At 35.8% G+C, this 20996-nt stretch overlaps 1 protein-coding gene across 2 annotated transcripts; it reads left to right on the forward strand.

Annotated features, from left to right (window-relative positions):
- Positions 1-3491: 3491 nt before the first annotated feature.
- LOC124798262 lies at positions 3492-15680 on the forward strand. Of its 2 annotated transcripts, none has more exons than XM_047261586.1 (3): positions 3492-3648; positions 10698-12829; positions 14803-15680. In XM_047261586.1, exons 1-3 carry the CDS (start codon positions 3540-3542, stop codon positions 14818-14820), a joined length of 2259 nt encoding a protein of 752 aa, XP_047117542.1. In that variant the 5' UTR covers positions 3492-3539; the 3' UTR covers positions 14821-15680. The 2 variants fall into 2 exon arrangements, with proteins under 2 accessions (XP_047117542.1, XP_047117541.1); XM_047261585.1 differs by having other exon boundaries at positions 15408-15680.
- Positions 15681-20996: the final 5316 nt, after the last annotated feature.

Genomic DNA, 20996 nt, shown 5'->3' on the forward strand with positions numbered 1-20996 from the left:
TCACTTCTGTCACTGTGCTGTTCATTTTTGGAACACAACCTACGATCAGCTTAGAGGCAGAAGTGATGATACTTTCTGCAGGACCTGACCATCACTGCGCAGGACAATACTCAAGCACGTACAGTGCAAGCTGTTACTGATATGTTTGACTGATAGGGTTGGTAAGTGTTATACCCCCTATTGCACTCTCCTGACTTAAGCCCTCATGAGTTCAACTCGATTTCTAAACTGAAGGAAACACTTCATGGCATTTGCTTCACGTCGCTCAAACTACCAACACAATTGACACTACTAAGAGTATCCTATGACTTCCACATCGCTGGCAGTGGGTTATACACAATTCTGGTGACTACTTTGAAGGTCAGTAAAACTTTGAAACATGTATCTACTTTGTATGAGCTGTAAATAAATAGTTGCCACTATTAAAGTTCCAACTCTCGTATTTAGCTTTCTGGAAGGGTTAAATATGTAACAGTCTTCTCATGGTGCCTTTCTGCAACTCAATGTGTCATCTTTATGGTGATTAGCAATCTATCCTTTTCATAATATTGTTGCTATTCCTACCTGGACTTCCCATTGTCTAGTTAAAACGCTGTTGCTTAAGGGAGTTTATGCATTACAGTTATGTCACACTGGCTTGCTCTTTCAAATGTGCAGAAAAAGGAAGTAGGAAGCAAATAATGAATTAAAGTTTCAAAGAAAAACAGCTGTCAGAAAGCAATAAACTGTGTGAACAGTTTAAATTTAGTGCATGAAAATTCATACGAATTAGTCAGATGAGGACTGTAATGGTGAAGCTAACAGTGAACCATGTGGAGATAAGCAGGACTGTACAAAAGAGATAGGCCTGAAACAAGAAAGTATTGCACCACGGGAAAAAATGAACAAAAAGTGACTGTGAACAGTAGAAAATCAGCAAACTCAAGCAAACAAACTGGGGAATCGCTGTCTCCCATAGGAAAAATGACCGGGAGCATTAGTTCAACAGAAAGCGTAGCAGTCCACAATAGTATTTTTGAAACATGTAAACTTCCCTTAACAAGCACAGCTAAAATTGATCTGTTTGCAAATGGTCAAGGATGAGGGATAGATGTACGTACAAAATCAAAGCCATTGTAAAACCAGGCACCAATTTCAAAGCTGTGACTGCAGTAAGCTGTGAAAAAGTATTGGAGCTGAGCACAAATGATTTCTCTGTTTTCCTTGCTGGTTCATATGACATAGCAATGAACAGTACAAAGAAACTCACAATTTCTCTTAAGCAAAGATTGCTTGAGTTCAGAAACAAAAAAGTGATCATTTTTTTCCCTTGCACATTGCCATGACCTACCAAACTGGTCCTGTGCAAATGAAGAGGTGCAAAAAGCAAAGCCATTCAAAATATCTGCAGACAGTTTAAAAATGCAACATTTGTGGATATAAGTGAACTTGGAAGAAGATTCCACACAAATCACGGCCTCCATCTCAACAGAGTGGAAAAGAAATTCATTATTTGCAAGATTTTAGAAATAGTAGATCAAAAATTATGCCTGGAACAGGATATCTCAGTAGCCATACCTCTCAATGACAAATTTGTTATGAGTAATTCTATAAATAAGAAGTGTGTGGCAACAGAAGTGACATCTTTCAAGGCTGGAAATGTACCATGTATCTCTGTGCCAGAAACCTCAGAAACAGAATCAATAGAACACTCAGAGATTGGCAGTACATACACAGTGTCAACAGTAGATACCACATGAGGAATATGTTGCAGGAAAAATTTATGCTAGCAACGTGAAAACAGCAGCAGCAGTTCCACCCTGTCTTGTGGAAATAAGTGAGGAAGAAACAGCACCAGTTATAGTGTCTAATGAAGTGAGCCAGACGAAAAAAGCAACACCAATAATGGAAACTACATCAACAACAGGAGTCATCTGTCTCCTTAACAAGAGAAGAGTCTCACCACCAGCCCATCTGAAGGATTTTTTATTAGTAACTGTTGTGAAAAAAACACTGAAGTAAGAAATCTATGAAAATCTGTACTTAGGCAGATAAAGAAAAGTGAAAAACTTATTTAATGTATTGGAATATGAATGGTCTGAAGGCAAATAGTATCAGAATCAAAGAACTGCAAATTATCCTCAATTAAAGCAAAAATATCAAAGTTGTCTTATTAAATGAGCAATGGTTAACTAGTGACTCCATAAAAATTTTAAATAAACTGGAACTTTTCAATGCAGCAAGCAGCTCTTGTAAAAAAGAAAGATCCCATGGGGGCTCATGCATGCTTCTTGATATCTGCATAACATATGAAATAAAGACAGATTTTGATTATTTAAATGAGGAGTGCTCCTTTGAAAGTAGTTGTGTTGAACCAAAAGACATGAACACAATAGTCATATCAATTTGAGAACTTTTAATATTGCAGCGCATCAACAATCACGAATAATTTAATGATTATAAAGATTCTGCCTCGACTGGAAACTGAAACCGGATTTTGACCTAGGTTTCGGTGCGGATAACCACACCTTCTTCGGAACACACTAAAACTACAAACTGCCTAAAGAGGCATGGTCCAACGTTAATACAGAATTCCCAAAAGGGCAAAAGACTCGTATAAAATGTAAAATAAACGGTACGTATGTACCATGTCAATAGCTGCACTTAGCTCAAACGTCAGAAGCGTGCTTCCTCACTCCATCCCACATTCGGTGGGCCATGGGCTCTCAGGTAAACAGGGGCTCAAAACAGTTTGTTGACATAATTCACAACTCTGCTTTTAAACTACATTTTTGAGAATTCACTAGAGAAAATGCCAATTCAGTTACTTGTATGGACAGTATCTTAACAAATTATGTGTTTGGCAGTGAAAACTAGTTCTGTTTGGACTTAGGAATTTCTGATCATTCTGCATTGTTTATTCAGCTGCTAGAAAAAACCAAACCAAATGTTAAGAAAGGTTTTATGAAAAGGGACTTTAGTAAAAATAACTTGAACCTATTCATGAGTTGCATTCAACCATACTGCATTCACATTTAAAATTATGGTTGCATTTTTGTACTAGACATCTTCATATGTATATCTGATTTGATAATTTTTGTCAACTGATTTTTTTTAAATTATAAGTTTGGAGAAGCATGCATTTCCAAAAGAGAAATATGTATTGTATGTTATCGTTTTTGATGTCTCATCTTTTGCTTGCATTTATGTACAACAAATTTTAAAGTATTGTGCAACATATGACTGAATTTAAAATAATAACCAGCAGGAAAGCTCTTCCTGGTTACTAATGAGGGGTTGTGATAAAATGAGTGCTGCCTCAGTTTTATGGTACTTCCAAGTAAGGTGTAGCAGAGGCAGCACACATCAACAGCTGCAGAGTGTACTGGCCTGCTTGATCTCATAAGAAGCTTAAAAAGCAGATGTCTAATCCTCTTACAGACTTCCCCATGCTTGTCACATTGGTAGCAGCATGTGACTTCTGGCTACTGTAATGAGTTATATAAAAGCCTCCTTCGCTCTGCATTTCATTTCAGAAGTTATTTGGACAATAAGCAGCAATGGTGCTGTTTGTAACAGTTCTGTTTCTAACAGTGGTATCTCTTTTACACGATGGAACCTGTTTCTCAGTTTCCCCAGCAGAAAGAAGTTTCGCACCAAGTAATACAGGTATGTAAACAATAAATTAGACACACTGCTTTCTTATTATTTGAATGATCTAGTACACTGTTGGTATTTACTTAAGTGGCTCCTACATAATCAGACTGAGTAGAGGCATTAACATTGTAGGAATTTGGATTTGTGTAAGAAAAAGTATCTGGATAATTTACTGTTCTGCATTCCAAAAAAGACTGTCATTTCAGTTCTGTGATAGAATAGTACCAATTGACAACAGGAATAGCTATATGGCCTTTACAGTTTTGGAGGTTCAGATAAACTGATTCAAGTAATGCATTTTGGAAAAAGTTGATAACAACACTTTTTAGGTTACTGTTGGCATACTGAATAGCTGAAGGCCAATTCATATGCCAAAAAGATGAAAAACAGTAGCAGTAGCAAAAAAATTGTATGCATTGATGTAATTGTGTTATTCTCATTGGAGACATTAAAAAACAAAACAAAAAAGGGCAATGAAATACCAAAGATATCCTTGCCTCTTCATTCCAAAATCAGAACAGTACAATACAAAAACCATCAATTAATATCATTTTTCATACACTGTAGTTAAGAATCTATACATCAATTTCTGGATTGTCTTCTCAGTAACAATCATTTCACAAATTATAGATCCTATGAGTGACAGTTGTTATGTCTTTGTTATCAGTAGTTATAATGAAACCCTATTAGAATAACTGTCAGTACTGCACCTTTTCTAATACTTCTGTGTTTTTTGGAAACAGTTATATGTATGAGTATAAAGGTAAACAGAATTGATATTTACTGATTTTTTTGAACATTATTTCAATTAAACTTCATGCCTCTTCATTGGAGAAGTTGTCTGAGAATGAAAGCTTCATGAAATTTATGTCAAATTAAATGTGGTACACATTTTTTTCTTATAAATAAATATATTTATAGTTATGATACCTTGCTTCAGTGAATGCCGTGGAAACAGTTTACAACATAAACAAGCAGTAATGCAGCAGTCTCATTTCACTAAAAGTACATTATGGAACCAGAGCTTGCTTTAGTCTTAAGACATATACTTGTGAAATGACCTCTGATTGATTTTTTCTTCAGTATAGCCACATTTTTTGCCACATGTTCTTTTGAGAATTTTTGACAGCAGTAATTGCTTAATTACAAGAGTAAATTCTTTAGTTTACACAGAACTGGGCAGAAAGATTCCTTATCAAATCCTAAATGAATTTAAAAAAATTATAGAAAGTAGCAAATATCCCACAGTTAGCACTGTGAGTAAAAGTGCAGGCATCTACATTTTTCTCAACTGACCTATGTGCAGGTGCATATAGTTTCAAAAATAATTTGTTTTTCTAACTAGTAGCCATCTTTAGTGTAAAATTTTGTTGTTTCTAAGAGATTCTCATTACATGAATGATGACATGGTTCCACAGCTAATTTAATTTGTACTGTCAATTAATGTTACTTCAGTTTTGGTTGTCAGGCTGTTTTTAAACATGTTCCATCAAAGTGTATGTTGGTGCAAATTACACAGTGGCAAAAATAAAAACTGTGTATGACTACTCAGAGGAATAACCAAGAACCAAATTTATTATTTGGCTTTATAGACAGTTGTGGGTGCAACATAACACAATGCTTAGCTGTGACTCACACCACTACATGTTCACAAAACTTGCTACTGTTCAAGTGTCAAAAATGAGCTAGTACCCAAAGATGTGACACAAATATAGGTGACAAATTCAGCCAGTTGTGTAATGATGCTGTCATTCAGAAAATTTATAACGGCCAAGGAAACACAAATGATGAAATTAATGAATTCACATTGTGATTCAAAAGTAAACCACAGTCCTGTTTTCAGTCAATGTGGAAGATATACAAAGCATCCATAAATATTTCCACATGATAAATATGGACTATTTTAATGGGAGAAAAGATCACTTGGAATCTGTCTATAAGTTTGAGCTGGCTGTTTAATGTGGTCTGATTGGAAATATAATCGTTTAACCCGCTTTGATAAAGGTTACCATTTTCATATACACACACAATTCCTAGTTGTCACCATCTATTCTGTTATTCCAAAATGATTCAAGCTCAACCTCTTTATGTTACTGTATGAAGCACTACATTTGTTAAATACATTTTCTGCAACATTATTATATTATTTCCATACCATGTTCTCCAAATTCATTTCCCATCCACCTGCTTGAGTGAAATTATGTGTCTTCCACTACATATTTCAACTTTTACTATTTCTAAGATGGACATCAACTGTTTTTCTTCAGATAGTCCTCATGAATTTGAATAAAAAATATCATACAACACCCCCAACATCCCTGTTTTTGAGGCTGGGACTGGGAAAGTGATTACATGCAAGCATAACTGTGGAACATATATGCAATGGGGGTAAGACATCCCTAGCACCCTTAGGGATGGGAGTGAAGACGTGAAGAGGATGATGAGTAAAAGTCACTAAAACCAAACTATATTAGTGTTGAATCCATAGTTTCTGAGGTGACTAGGTAGACTGATAACAGTTCTTGTGATGTTTCATACTTATGGCTGTAGGTAACAGTAGGAAGGGATGACATACCATACATGCCAGTGTAATACTACTGCCATCACTACACAAATCTGGAACACTTGGTGCAATTTCAACAAAATTTGGTACACACATGACTTACACGGTGGCCGTGTGGTTCTAGGCACTGCAGTCCAGAACCGCGGGACTGCTACGGTCACAGGTTCGAATCCTGCCTTGGGCATGGCTGTGTGTGATGTCCTTAGGTTAGTTAGGTTTAAGTAGTTATAAGTTCTAGGGGACTGATGACCTAAGATGTTAAGTCCCGTAGTGCTCAGAGCCATTTGAACCATTTTGAACCATTCAGTCTTTTCCAATATAGCATTAATATTTACACAATTAGGAATACTTATTACTTGATACATTTATTCTCTGACCTCTCATAAACAAGCTATCCCAGCTTGTTAATAACAAAGTCACTCACAAGTGTAATACACTTGCAGAAAAAATTAACTTCACTGTTCTTTGCTTACACTAGCTTCAAATGAAGAAAGAGTGGAGTGTGCAGGCACAAAATTCATTGGTAATTTATCCAAGATTGTAAACTGTCAGACACAGAACACTTATTTAGTTAAAAGAGACTGAAAATGTCCATTCATTTAATTTTGATTAATGCTTCTGTGTAGCATGGATGGATTCCTCAATAGAAGTAGGGGTCAAAAATACACTTTAAATATACAGTTTACAGCCATATATACCATAACTTTTAATATAACTTTTAATTCATGGTTCCATAGGCAACTGCACACATTTTTCCATGAAGGCACTGACCATCTAGTCTCACAGTGGAGCAAATGTATTAACAGTTATGGCAGTTAATTTTGAAATAATAAACAGTTTATTTACTTTTTCCCTTCCGTATCACTTTTATATGACTACCCCTTATAAGTACTGGCTACACATGCTGTCTCCACATAATTTTGTAGCTTTCCTAAGTGAACTGCTTTGATAAATCTAAATACTGATTTTTATCTTAGATACAAGTGATAAAGGGCACAGAAAGCTAATGATGTTCAGCTTTGGCGTTTTCCCCACAATAATGTTCTCATACAAGACTTCAGAAGGGCATTGAGCAACAACAATTGATAATGTAATTCTAAATTCAACTGTCTTTCATAAATAATATTTTAAATTGTCTTTGCTTTGTTCTCTGGATGTTTTGTGCATAGTGCACAAAGTTTGCCTTTTTGATGACAAGTTGATTATTTTTGTGGTTTGCCTTTAAGTCTTGATTAGAGATAATCTGCTACATTAGATAATACTCTCTCTTCTAGGTGCAAGCTACTTTGATTCCCTTGGCTTCCACTGCAATTGTCTTTGACCAGTTGTAAAGGAAAATTGGATTCCTGTTATTTCAGAAAAGAACTAAACTTTCATCCACTGTGTGCCCTTGGTAAATTGTGTGTGTGTGTGTGTGTGTGTGTGTGTGTGTGTGTGTGTGTGTGTGTGTATGAAGTGCACAGCTTCACAATTTTGAACATTTAAATAAAGTTTCTAATCCTTGTACCACTTATCAAGATTTGACAGGATATTTGTGCAGATTTTTCAGACAGTACTTCATTATAGATAACTGCATCATTTGCAAAAAAAAAGTCTAAGGTTACTATTAATGTTGTCTGTGAGGTCATTAATATACAACATGACAACACACTTCCCTGAGGCACACCTGAGTTACTTCTACATCTGTCAGTCACTCTCCATCCAAAATAACTTGCTGCTTCCTCCCTACCAAAATATCCTCATTCCAGTCACAGTTTGGCTTGCTACCCCAAATCATTGTACTTTTGATAATAAGTGTAGATGTTATACTGAATCAAATGTTTTTTTTTTTTTTTTTTGGGAAATGAAGACACACTGCATGTATCTGATTGTCTCAATCCATCACTTTTAGGATGTCATGTGAGAAAACTGCAAGGTGGGTTTCATAAGACTGATGTTTTGAGAATCCATGGTGGGTAGCATGGAGGAGATCATTCTGTTTGAGATACTTCATTACACTTTATGAAATAATTGATGCCACAGGCATATCAGAGGAAAGTGTACAGTAAATTTTACATGATGAATGAGGAGGAATTGTGGGATAGGAACTGCATTAATTGAATGCTGACCAATTACAAATGCAGAAACAGGTTATACAGAAATATTTGGATCATTTCAAAAATAATCCATCTGTTTTGGAGTTGATATATGGGCCCATGGCTTCACCCCAAAAATGAAACTGTTATCAAATCACTGAGTGAAACACAGTAGCCCAATATAAAATAACTGATAATAACTTTTTTATGTAAATCATATAGTCTCTTATTGTCAAGCTGTGGAATTTTTTCCTTGTTCTCATAACTCAATGACATTCTTATTAACACTGACATCTGATGTACCTCTGCACAGGCCACACCATAGGGAACATAGAGTACAATTTTAAGTCCAATGAAACTAGGAGTTACAGGGTTCTGGAAACATTATTGAGTTGGATGTTAATATATACAGATGTTTCATCTAGCTCACCATTCATCTTCTTCATGAAATTCCACACTTTTTCATCATTTGTGGTGGGCTCTATTACTTCAGATACTGTATTAGTTCCCATTACCCAGATGAAAAAGCACTACTGCTAAAACTGGATATGTTGTGATGAATATTGCTATATCCACAAGTAGCTGAATATAAATGCATGCATAAGAATCCAGGAGAGAAACACCTGAAGCTGTAAGGTGGAAGGGCCATCTCGAGAAGAGAACACGACACTAAGCAGAAGCTGAGCTAAACCAGGGTGGATGACAGTGGACTAGACATAGACAAGGACAATACCACAGCAATCTGTTTAAACAATGGAGTGCAAAGTGGACACTTTCACCATAATGGTGTCAGCAGGCTAAGAGAAAAAAAAAGACATAATCTAAAGTGTGACCATAGAGAAAGACTAAGTGTCAAGTGAAGTTTTTATTGAATAATCCATAATACAGTAATGATAGTAACTGACAATATCAGATGTGAATACAGAACTGACTGACCATTCACTGGGTGGCTGTATTTGTATCAGCCATAAGGAACAGTATTGGCTGGCGTATTCATGTACTGAGAGGTGGTACGAGTCCAGTGCTGTGACAGGACTGTGCCCTCTAATTGTCATCTAGGTCCATTCCTTCCAGTGGGCATTCGACTTCTACAGATCCAGATACCAGATGTATTATGGCAGACTATATGTTCTTTCTTTATGTAATGATCATTTTAACTATCTACCAGCCTACTGAAACTCCAAGGCGTAATTTTCTGAAGATTCTATAAACTCCAATTGAATTCTATAGAAGCTATGGAAACAAGTCATCTCATACAAATCCACATATGAACAAGTAAGTCTGTTACAAAAAGTGTGTGCCACATTCCCCAGAGGGTAACTGCTAACATGTGATACACTTAACATTGTTTCACTTGAGTTTTACCCAGTTCACATCAGTCATGGTATTTTTTCTCTGAAGAACACATTGTTTCTTCACCACTACTGATGAAAGTTTGCACATCAGACCATATATTGATATGGGGCTGAACAATGCTGATCTGCCTGTAGATCTGGAACCCCCAATTTGCTAAATCTGAACCCATTGTTGCTGTCTTAGGTCCGTGAGGTGTACAAAATTTAGCACTTTCTAGTGGTGCACCCCAGGAACAATTCTAAACAAGTCTTTAGAAATGTCCTTTTGTTTTTGATACTTAATATTCTTCAGAAGAACAATAAATATGACATGATTAGTTAAGATTTTGTATTTATCCATTTCTGTCAGACAGATATGGCTCATGCATATATGAGATATTTATAGTAGCTCCTCTTTATTATGGAGAAAACAAGTTATAATTTTACACTGGAAAATCTTCTGTGGAATATAAATAACTCACCCACACAAAGATGATGCAGTGAGCAGTCAATGGGCACAGAAAGAAGACTGAAATCCTAGCCACACTTTTTGGGCTGCAGCACTACAATTATGTATCCTTACAGGACAATGTAACCATGTGTGTGCATATGTTTATACAGATCAGTTATTTCTGAGGAACGATTTTGTCTGAAAGCTTAGCAATGATTTCAGTCTTGTTTCTGTGCCTGTCAACTGCTCAATTCCTCAACTGTGTGGTGAATGACTTACTTTATGAATGTAAATAATTTAAGGTGTCACATACACACTTATGTGGCTACTAACCTAATTAATTAATCTGAATGGATAAGTCTATATGAACCTGTACTGCCACATCAAATAATTTTAGAAATGGAAGCAGTGAAAAAAAAGATTCATTTCAGACTTAGATAATGTCTTCTGCATCATTAATTATAATAATTTTGTTCTGTTTTTATATTATTCCACCTCATTATTGTATAAACTGATAAACACTGGCTTGAAAACAATTTTGTGTTCAGACACTTCTCAAAATCGCATTTCAATTTTTTTCATATACTGAAGATATAAATATTCATATTATTATTATACATTCCCTTTTTAAATTGCAGGGCAAAGAAGAGGCATCTATGGACCCCCTGGGTTAATGAAAGTTGCTAATGAAGGTGGATCTTCAGGATATGCTGCAAAACCATCAAGTTCTTCAAACCCAATGAATCCTTTCCTAAGCCTCAGACCCTTTCTTCCAGTGAAGCCCACATTCTTTCCACCAGTGGTAGACCCAAACATTTTTATCAACAAGAAAGCTCAGATGCTTGACAGTTTATTTTCATCTTCTGCTATTACCGACTTTGTTCCTAATGCTGGAGTTTCTAATTCAGCAGATATGACTGCAAATGATTCTCCAATGACTCAGACATCAGAAGTTAATCCTAAAGACTTAATTAACTCAAAAACTGAATTTCTAAGTAATCTTTTTGATCAGTTATCATCAAATGATGGACTTCCCTCTACAGTACAGAGAGATTTAATCAGAGCATATGATGACACTCCTTCTATACAACGCCGTGTAGTTCCGGGCCCGTCACCATTTTGGGGGCCCATCCTTAGTCCAACAGAGAAGATAAAGCTCTTCACAGACAAGAAAACACAATTCCTGGATAAGCTTTTTACAAGTATTAGTGTTACACCACAGCCAGAAACAGACAGTGCAAATGTCCTAGACGAAACCAGCACAACAGTGAAACCAACGATAGTGCCACCTGACTTCTGGATTCCACAGTACAAGAAACCTGGAACAATGCAAACAAGAGCAATGCCTGGTTCAGTACAGCAAAGTATCGCTCCTCAGCCACCACTGTCATGGAATCCATTAATATCACCAATGGCAAAAGCTTATTCAGATAAGAAAACAGATTTTCTAAACAAACTTTTTGCCAATGTAGTACCTTCACCAGAGGCATCACCACAAATGGGTAGTGCTTTTGATACAATAAACCCTACTATAAAACCAACAATAGTACCACCAAGCTTTTGGTTACCAGCATATAAGAAAAGCAGTCCCACTGCTGAAAATGATATTGCCGTTAACAATCCAACAAGTTCAGCTATTAAAGAAAGCGATGCTGTTTTGCCATTTCCCTTTGCACCCCTTGTCAATGGTGCACCAGTTTTCAGTCCAACCTATTTCATCACTAAAAAGAATGAGTTTCTAGCAAAGCTTTTCCAGACCCTTAATACAACAAACCCTAGTGCAACAGGATACTCTGGCAGTGGTGTAGATACAACTGCATATCCATACTTCTTGGCTCAGCTCTTCGATTACCTCAATGATTCTAATACTGGTAAAGACAGTGCATACTCATCTCCCAAACGTCACTCTCCAGACTCTGAGAAAATTAGAGTAAGTGATTTAGAGAAATTCCTGAGAATCATCAGTGACAACTCTGATAGTGAAGGAAGCTCAACAACGGATCTTTTCAGTGAAAGAAGTGTTACCATGGCTGACCCTGTCAATATCCAAAATGCAAAAGACATGTTTGTGAATAACATTCTTGGTGAGCTAGCAAACATCAAGAATAGTATGTTACAAGCTGCCAGTGAAGTAGTACAACAGCAGAAATTAGTAAGCACATCTCCAGCTTCAGGGAAGAAACCTGGAACCACATATGGGTCACCATACAAGATGTGGGGAAAAGCTGCTGCAGGAATGCCAACTGCTGATCCTTTACAGCCATTTGTAACAAAAATGACATACCTCAGCCATCTTTTCGATACACTGACACAACTTGAGAAGAATATGACATCAGCAATTGAACAGGAGGCTGCTTTAGGAGCTCAAAAGAGCACTGACAATGAAGTAATATCAAACAATAGGAGAGGTTTAAGTGGTGGTGACACAAATAGTGACTTGGCAGCATTACAACTTTGTGGTGCAAATGGCGAACTTCCACTAACTGAATTAACTTCTCTAACAAATGAACCCGTGACTGCTGATACTTTGACAAGTGACAATCTTCTAAATAAAAGCAAGAAATTGTTTTGTCATTTGCTAGCAAAAGCAGGAGCAGGGAAACAAAAAGGAAATGGTGTCCCATCTACTGAGCCAGTAGCACGAAGCATCAAAATGGCAGTGCATCAAGGTTATCAGAGTCTGCCCCCCGGAACAGAGGAGTTATTGCAAGCAGGAGGAGGTGGAGGTGGTGAGACACAGAACCAGGAAGGAGGTGGCCTGAAGTTGCAGGTGGGAATCACTTCTCTCATAATAGTATTTTTGAATTCTTTACTGCAGGTATGTACAATAAATTAAAAACTCCATAAATTACAATAACATAAAAGTATAAAAATATGCTGACAATTGCAATTAAAAGTGTAATAATGAAAAGGCTATGTTGTTATGACAGAACACTATTTTAGGATTTCTTGTACATCCAATTCATTACACAAGACAGGTATTTTCTCCTATGCTATAATACTTAAATCAAAGGATTTACATTTCATTTCTCACTATGAGAGGGAAGCAAGCACTGACTGTTCATTTTTAATTAAAAGAAAGAATTATAAAATAATACTGACTAGAGTATTTTTTATTTTTTTTATTTTTTGTTGATATGGTAATAATTAATTGTTACCATTCCAATCTTCCCACCTGTTGCATCAGCCATAACGATGGCTCAAGTTCTAGGCCAGAGTTGGTTTTGGGAGTCTATTGGCTGCTGATTCCTATTTTTGAAAAATGAAATGATTGGAGGAGTTATTTATTCTCAGAGAGAGAATATAAATGCCTTAACACTTTGCAAATATGGCAATGGAAAGTTCTTGGTAGAATACACGTAATTTCAGGAGTAAAGATAACAACTTACTGAATATTTGAGGTGCTGAGTTGCTGATTAGCACAAAAATAAAAGTTTATGCGCCTATCAACGACTCAGCACCTCAACTCTTTGGTGAGTTGTTACCTTTCAAAACAGACATCTTCTTAAAGGACTAGGAAGTGATAGGCAAGGTTCAAAGTAAAAGCTGGCATCCTGGCACTTCATGTGAGTGACCTACAGGATTCACAGAAAACTTAATAAAAATACTTGTAATTGGGCTGAGAACCTCTTCTCTCAACAGAATCAAACTGTTATATAATTACCCAAGTATTATTGAATAACTATATTTGGTAATTTATATAGCACCAACTTAACAGGAGTTATTTACACATTATCTCATCAACACATACAATGCACCATCTCAGTGTCTATAAATCAGATTAGTTAAATGGGTTAAATAACTGTATGAACCATTGAGCTTTCTTCAACTCATTTCGGCACAAAAGTAATAAATTTCCTGTAGATTAAATATTATTCATTTAACAACATTCAAAAACAATATAACTACTTAAAGAACTTTTTTTTACACTTACATTCATAAATGTAAGTAGCAATTTTGTACAGGATGCTGCTGCCACTGTCACTACATTAACTACACAGCTGTCACAATCAGTAAAAGCAAAGAGAAACTATTACCAGCTACAATCAGTGTCATTCCTTCATTGCAAAACTAGGCAGAAAATCACAAACAGAATGGTACAATTTAAAAAAATAAAAAGCCTGTGAATATTTTTAAACGTAATTCCAATTCTGATGATATTTACCAGTACTTGTTTTTAGTTTTTGCATTAGCCTTTTACATGTAATTTCCATAATGTGTGCCACTCCTCTTCATCACAAAATTAAAACACATGAAAATTACCACCAGAAGTCCCCAAAAGTAGAGTTATATTTGCATGAAAACTTAATGTAACATTTTCTAAAATCATTGTATTGTTGTTGGTTGTCTGTACACTTGTAACCAACATTTACAATTTGCCTATGAATCAGTGTTCACAAAATAAAAGATAACATACAAACACAGAAACATCATCTTTATGTAATCACAGCACTTTGTCCACAGTAATTTGAAAACATTAAAATTTTTCTTTTTTTAGAACAGCAAGTGTTAAATTGGAAGAATAGAAATATTAGTAGTTTCTATAAGATAATATTTTGGTGATTCTTCAGTGCGTCTGATACACTTGAAATTTATAAAAGCCTATCATAGTTTAGTAAGGATTGATGTCAATGATACTGTTCTTTATGTGACTAGAGCAAATTTGTATTTGAACTGAAATATAACTCTCTGTTGCTTAAAGCACACTGATGAATATTATTATATGACAACTCTTTCTTACAGATTAAAGTGCCAGCATAGATATTCTGGAGTTCTTCACCTGTGGGATAGTTGTCATTAAGATAAACTACTTATAAGAAGCAAAACTCATTGAAAGCAAAAGATGGTTGAAAGATGAAATCAAACTCTTCAACAGTTGCAGAAAGAGTTTATACATTAATGTTAAATGGAAGCATCCTTCCGTTATAATTATGGAGAAAATATTAAATAATAACAGATTTCACAATAATGTTGAATTGCAAATAAAACACATCTATGTAGCATAATCCTACAATCATATATAATGAAAATTCATTACAAAAGATTTGTTTATTTTGCCTGTAAAGAAAATTAATCATTTCCATGTCCCTTTTCAGAGAATATATATTTTTAACAAATAACTATAAGTTAACTCCTACAACAATGGTACCCATGAACAGAAAGCTGCCATTTGTTTGTCAGTATTCATACTTTATAGATATTCATTTTCTTGAGGAAAGTGAATTTAACTGGATTGTTTTATAAATTGTTTCTCATTTCCTCACACTCTTTCTCATCAGGAAAAAATAAGAAAAAAATTATCCTTCATAAATTTTAGTGATGTTATCTTGATTTTTGGACTGTTTCAGAAAACTGGCCTCGACTATGGCCAAGAACAGTGGTCTAGCCATCACCACCACAACCATCATCATTAATTTTTAAAGGACTTTTGGTTTCAAATCCAAATCAAATGAACTGAAATGAGAAAGCTATCACATATTTAGCAATGTGAAGACTGCAATAATTTGCCAAATATATTTATGATAATAGTTAGTAAATATTTTTGTGACTGATAGAATTTTAGTGCTGCTCAGTTTATAGTACCATACATACATTTTTAAATAAAACTTCTATGAAACATATTAATTTATTTTAATCTTCCATTGCTAACTCTATCTAACTGTACACTACTGCCAGGTAGAAAAGTATGAGTGTGACATACAACACACAATATACACGACATGCTGAATAAGCTTCATCAGTATGGGCATAAACTGCCGTGGGTGGAATCCTGCATCATGTGCATTGCTTTATGTAAGGACAGCAATGCTCTGGAAGCAGGACATCATCCAGGGCACAAACAAATCTGGTGAGGAATCTTAAGTGTGAAAAGTACTTGACTGCCGCACAGAATGAAGTAACATAGAATAAAGATACCATAGAGGATAACTAATTACACTTCAATATACAGAGAATTACTTTTCTTTATAACGCATCTGCCTCTGGTTTTAAAAATGACAAAATCTAAGTATGGATATAAACTTTCACCATGAAGCCAATTCCGACCACCTAAAAAAACAAGAGTGTATCAGCAAAGCTATATGTATTTTATGGTTTGAATTGTGAACTATGTTCATAATTTGGTATTAAAAATGTCAAAACAAATAGTCACCTGACAATTTCTGATCCTAAAGTGCAAATAAAAACTTGACTTTATATGTAATTATTTTGTTGTTGATGACTAGTTTAGACAGTAAGTTCATCTGCACTGTTTCATTAAAAGTAAAAATTTATTAGCAGTTTGAATAATCATATTATAACAAAATGCCAAATTCAGTCACCCCAAACTGTTTACTGGAGTAGCAGGTTAGCACTTATCTTGAAGTATGCAACTCAATATCACAATTCCATGAACATTATCAGTTCTGTTATAGACAATAACAGATTATCTCATTTATACTTCAACATAAGGTTTACTTTAACATTCAAAACTGTTAACCATTCTGAAATGGACTGGCTCTTTTACCCAATAGGCAAAGGAATAATTTCACTGAATCTTCATTACAAATTTTTATGATTTACCATGGAACTACTACTACTTCTTCTTCTTCTTCCTCTCTTTTTTTTTTTTTTTTTTTTTTTTTTTGTGAGGGTGGGGGATAATGCTCTTATCAACTGCAGAGATCAATGATTCTGTATGATTTGGGTAACAAACACAATATTCATGATGTGTAATGACTGTCAACATTACCAATTCCAAACAAAATATTTATTTATACACATTATATGGATACATACAACTTAAACGCATGGCATCTCAGAAAAAACTGCCCTACGTCCAGAGATGGTGTTTTTTCAGCCATATTCTTGGGGACATAAGTCCATAGAACTTGAGTCCCCACATTTCCATCTGCCAGTACATCTGTCCTGCTTTCCAGATTCTGCAGGAGATCTCTGCAGACCTTGCTGCAGACAACTGCCCATCAAAAGTTAGAGGCTACATCCAGACCCCAGAGCAACAAACATTTTTAATATGCCAGATATGTTCTACATCTACACACATACTCCACAAGCCACTGTATGGTGCATAGTGGAGGGTACACTGTACCACTACTGGTCATTTCCTTTTCTGTCCCACTTGCTAATAGAGGGAGGGAAAAACAACTTTCTTGTATCTTATCTTTGTAGGTCTTATGTGAAAATTATGTTGGTGGTAGTAAATTAGCTCTGCTGTCAGCTTCAAATGCCGGTTCTCTACACTTTCTCAACAGTGTTCCTTGAACAGAACTTCACCTTCCCTCCAGGGATTTCCATTTGAGTTACTGAAGCATCTCCATAACACTTGCATGTTGTTCAAATCTACTGGTAATAAATCTAGCAGCCTGCCTTTGAATTGCTCTGATGTCTTACTTTAATCTGACCTGCTACAGATCCCAAACACCTGAGCAATACTCAAGAACAGGATGCACTAGCATCCTACAAGTGGTCTCCTTTACAGATGAACCACATTTTCCCAAAATTCTCCCAATAAACTGAAGTTAACCATTTGCCTTCCCTACTTCTAAATTTAGAGCTAGCTGCCATTCATCACACTCGCTAGAAATTTTGTCTAAGTCATCTTATATCCTCCTGCAGTCACTCAACTTTGACACCTTCCCATACATAACAGCATCATCAGCAAACAACTGCAGATAGCTTTCCACACTATCTGGCAGATCATTTATGTTTATAGTAAATTAAAGTGGTCCTATCACACTTCCAAGCAACACTCCTGATGATAACCTTGTCTCTAATGCACACTCATTGTCAAGGGCAATATGCTGTCTCCTATTACATAAGAAGTCTTTGAGCCTCTCACATATCTGGGAACCTATTGCATATGGTTGTACCTTTGTTAGCATCCTGCAATGGAGCACCCTGTCAAATACTTTCTAGAAATATAGAATCTGTCCGTTGACCTTCATCCATAATTCACAGTATATCATATGAGAAAAGGGCAAGCTAAGTTTTGTACAACTGGTGCTTTCTGATCTGTGGACATAGGCTTCTCGGTCTCACGAAAATTTCTTATATTTGAACTGAGAATGTGTTCAAGGACTCTGCAGCCAATCCATGTTAGGGATATTGGTCTATAATTTTTCATGGCCATTCTTTTGCCCTTCTTGTATACAGAGTCTCCTGTACTTTCTCCTAGTCACTTGGGCCAGTACACTGGGTGAGAGATTCACAATAATTTCAAGCTAGGTAAGGGGCCAATTCCATTGAGAAGTCTCTGTAAAACTGAACTGAGATTTCATCTGGAATCATCATTTGCATGTTCCCTTTTGAGCCCAGGGTGAAACACTCTCTGCTTTCTCATAATTTTCTGAATTTCACTGTTAAAACACGATGGGTCTTTTCCATCCTTAATACACTTTCTAGGCACTTAATTCTCCTGACCACAATTTCGCTCAGCTTAAACTTTTTCCATAATTTCTCTGTGTCCATCTCTCTGTGTAAGTGAGATGCTAATAACTGCTTATCTGCTCTTTCTAGCAGAAACACTCTCCTAGCCTTCTTGACTGATTTATGAACTTTCATAACCATAGTTGCTACAATGGCATCATCATCACTTATCCTCATCTCTAATCTGACACTGTCAATAAGGTCTGCCTATTTGTAGCTACAGTGTCTAAGCTATTTCCATTGTGTATGGGCTGCTAAACTAGCCGCTCAAGGCTGTTTTGAGAAAGTAATTTCAAAAGTACTTTGCACAACTGTCTGTCTGTACACTTTGCAAGGAATTCATAGACAGCCTAGTCTATACTTCGTAGGTTAAAGTCACCTCCAGTTAGTAATGGATGATCTGCATGATTATATGCTACTGACTGCAGACTTTCTTTTAATGAATCCAGAATTGTCACAGTGGAATCAGGTGGCCGTTAAAAACATCCAACAATTACCTTGGTTTCACATAGACATATTATATGTGATCTTCCATCTTGGCATTTCTTCACTGTAACTACTTTTTGCTTCACTCCATTTTAGTTTTCTACATATCTCATTGTCTTTCCCATCTATTTTTCACCATCCCCTTCCTGCCTCATTGCGTACAATGCACTTAGTTTTTCACTCTTATTAACTCACGCATGATGTTTATGCAGTAAGCTCTGTCTGCATATCACCCTGTCTTCCACCTTTACACTTTCATGTTTTCAAATCTCATCTGATGCAGTACCCAACAATTAGTCTTTCCTTCTCATCCCATATGGTAAGTCTCCCCTGATCTGTGGTTATGGATGACTTTCCTAAAAACAACCCCTTTTCCTAGACCTCTCCAGTTATTTTCCTTCAAACCTCTTCTTTTCCCTTCAACCCATCTGCCTGAAGAAGGAGCCACTGGCTCCAAAAGCTTACCAGTTACAATCATCTTTTATATGTGTGTTCTGCTGCCACTTAGTGAGTAGATTTTTTATCTATCCTATTAAATAATTTTGCAGATAACTTCACTGTCACATTCAACTTTGACTTCAATAGAGACAACTCAGCAAACATACCTTGCTATGGCTGGTCACTGTCATAGGCTTCACTGGAGGAATGGATGTACTGCAAAATTGGATCAAGCCATCAATAACTTCTGTGGACCAACTGCAGGGTGACAAAAAGCACATGGGCACATAAAACATAGTTTCATGCTATGTTATATGACTTCTACACAGCTGCAAAGATTACTATTTCATTAGTTTTCACCTTCTTTGGAGAAAATAATTAGTAAATTAGTATCATATGCTATAATTGGAACACAAAAGGAACAACTGCTTATGTGTCTTTGATAAGTAGGCAAGCGGAGAAAAAATGAAGACACAAAACTTAAACATTCCATTATATTCTAGCTTTTTAGGTCTTAGGAGGTTCATCATCAAAGAAAGATAATACAGGAAACAGACTAAAGATAGCAAAACATACAGACAGTTGCCACCCCAGTAAAGGTTTGGGCTGGGTGTGAAATAAATATGTTCTGGTGTAGACTGACATAGTACATATCCTAGCAGTCGTGCAGTCCAAAGCTAAATCTTTGAGCTCACTTTGGTTCAGCAAGTGCAACTAATTGCACACAAACATGGAAAATATTTTATTTATTATAGAAAACCACGTATTTCGTCAACTGCGACATTGAGATTAGTGCTGCCAAAAATCCTTCCCCCACCTCAAATAGCAGCTCCCATGCACAAAAGGGTGATTAAAGTTTTTAAAGCTACTACTTTTCTGAGTGTTTTGATACAGTCTTCCATCTTTTCCTGTCTTGTGGTAATCTCTTCATCTCTACATTCGACATCCTCTATAATCTGTTTTGGATATTTTAGTTCTTGTCAACCCCTACACTTTTTTCCCCTTCTGTTTCTCCTATTAGGCAATACAACACCTCTCAAACCGATTCAACTGCCTCATTGTAAAACCTGTTCTATGAACTCTTCTGGTATCATTTACCGACAAAATATACATAATCAATAGTGTAATGACATGTCAGAGCTCACATATGACATATTAACTGAAGTGTAAGTTTAGTTCAGTATTTACACTGATGAATATTATTAAAGGAAAGACTATTAGGGTTCAACATCCCATCCTTACTGACATCACTTGAGATAGGAATATTATTAAACTGTTGATTATAATGATGAAGTGCTGTGGAACATAACATAAGGACCAGGGCATTCATTTCACCACTAGGAGTACTTGGAGCTTTTGTCAAATTACATGACTGTACTTGGGGATATATTTCAGAAGATTTGAAGAGGTACAATGAAAATTTCTTAAGAGAAATAACTACAAACAATAAGAGTATGTACAAAATAAAACAGAAACTGATGTTGGGCTGACATTAAATTGCAAGATATCACATGAATCTAATGAACAACAGGTAGTAAATTATATAAAATTTGAAACATTTCTATAAATGTTTGTATAGATCAAGAGAT

The sequence above is a fragment of the Schistocerca piceifrons genome, chromosome 5 (genome assembly GCF_021461385.2).
Source record: "Schistocerca piceifrons isolate TAMUIC-IGC-003096 chromosome 5, iqSchPice1.1, whole genome shotgun sequence".
NCBI classification, from domain to species: domain Eukaryota; kingdom Metazoa; phylum Arthropoda; class Insecta; order Orthoptera; family Acrididae; genus Schistocerca; species Schistocerca piceifrons.

Bases quoted from the DNA above. Each gene is read 5' to 3' on its own strand.
- LOC124798262 (XM_047261585.1), top strand. From the start codon at position 3,540: ATGGTGCTGTTTGTAACAGTTCTGTTTCTAACAGTGGTATCTCTTTTA. The intron at 3,649-10,697 runs GTATGTAAACAA...TTTAAATTGCAG, and splicing joins TTTCGCACCAAGTAATACAG to GGCAAAGAAGAGGCATCTAT. The intron at 12,830-15,407 runs GTGGGAATCACT...GGACTGTTTCAG, and splicing joins GAGGTGGCCTGAAGTTGCAG to AAAACTGGCCTCGACTATGG.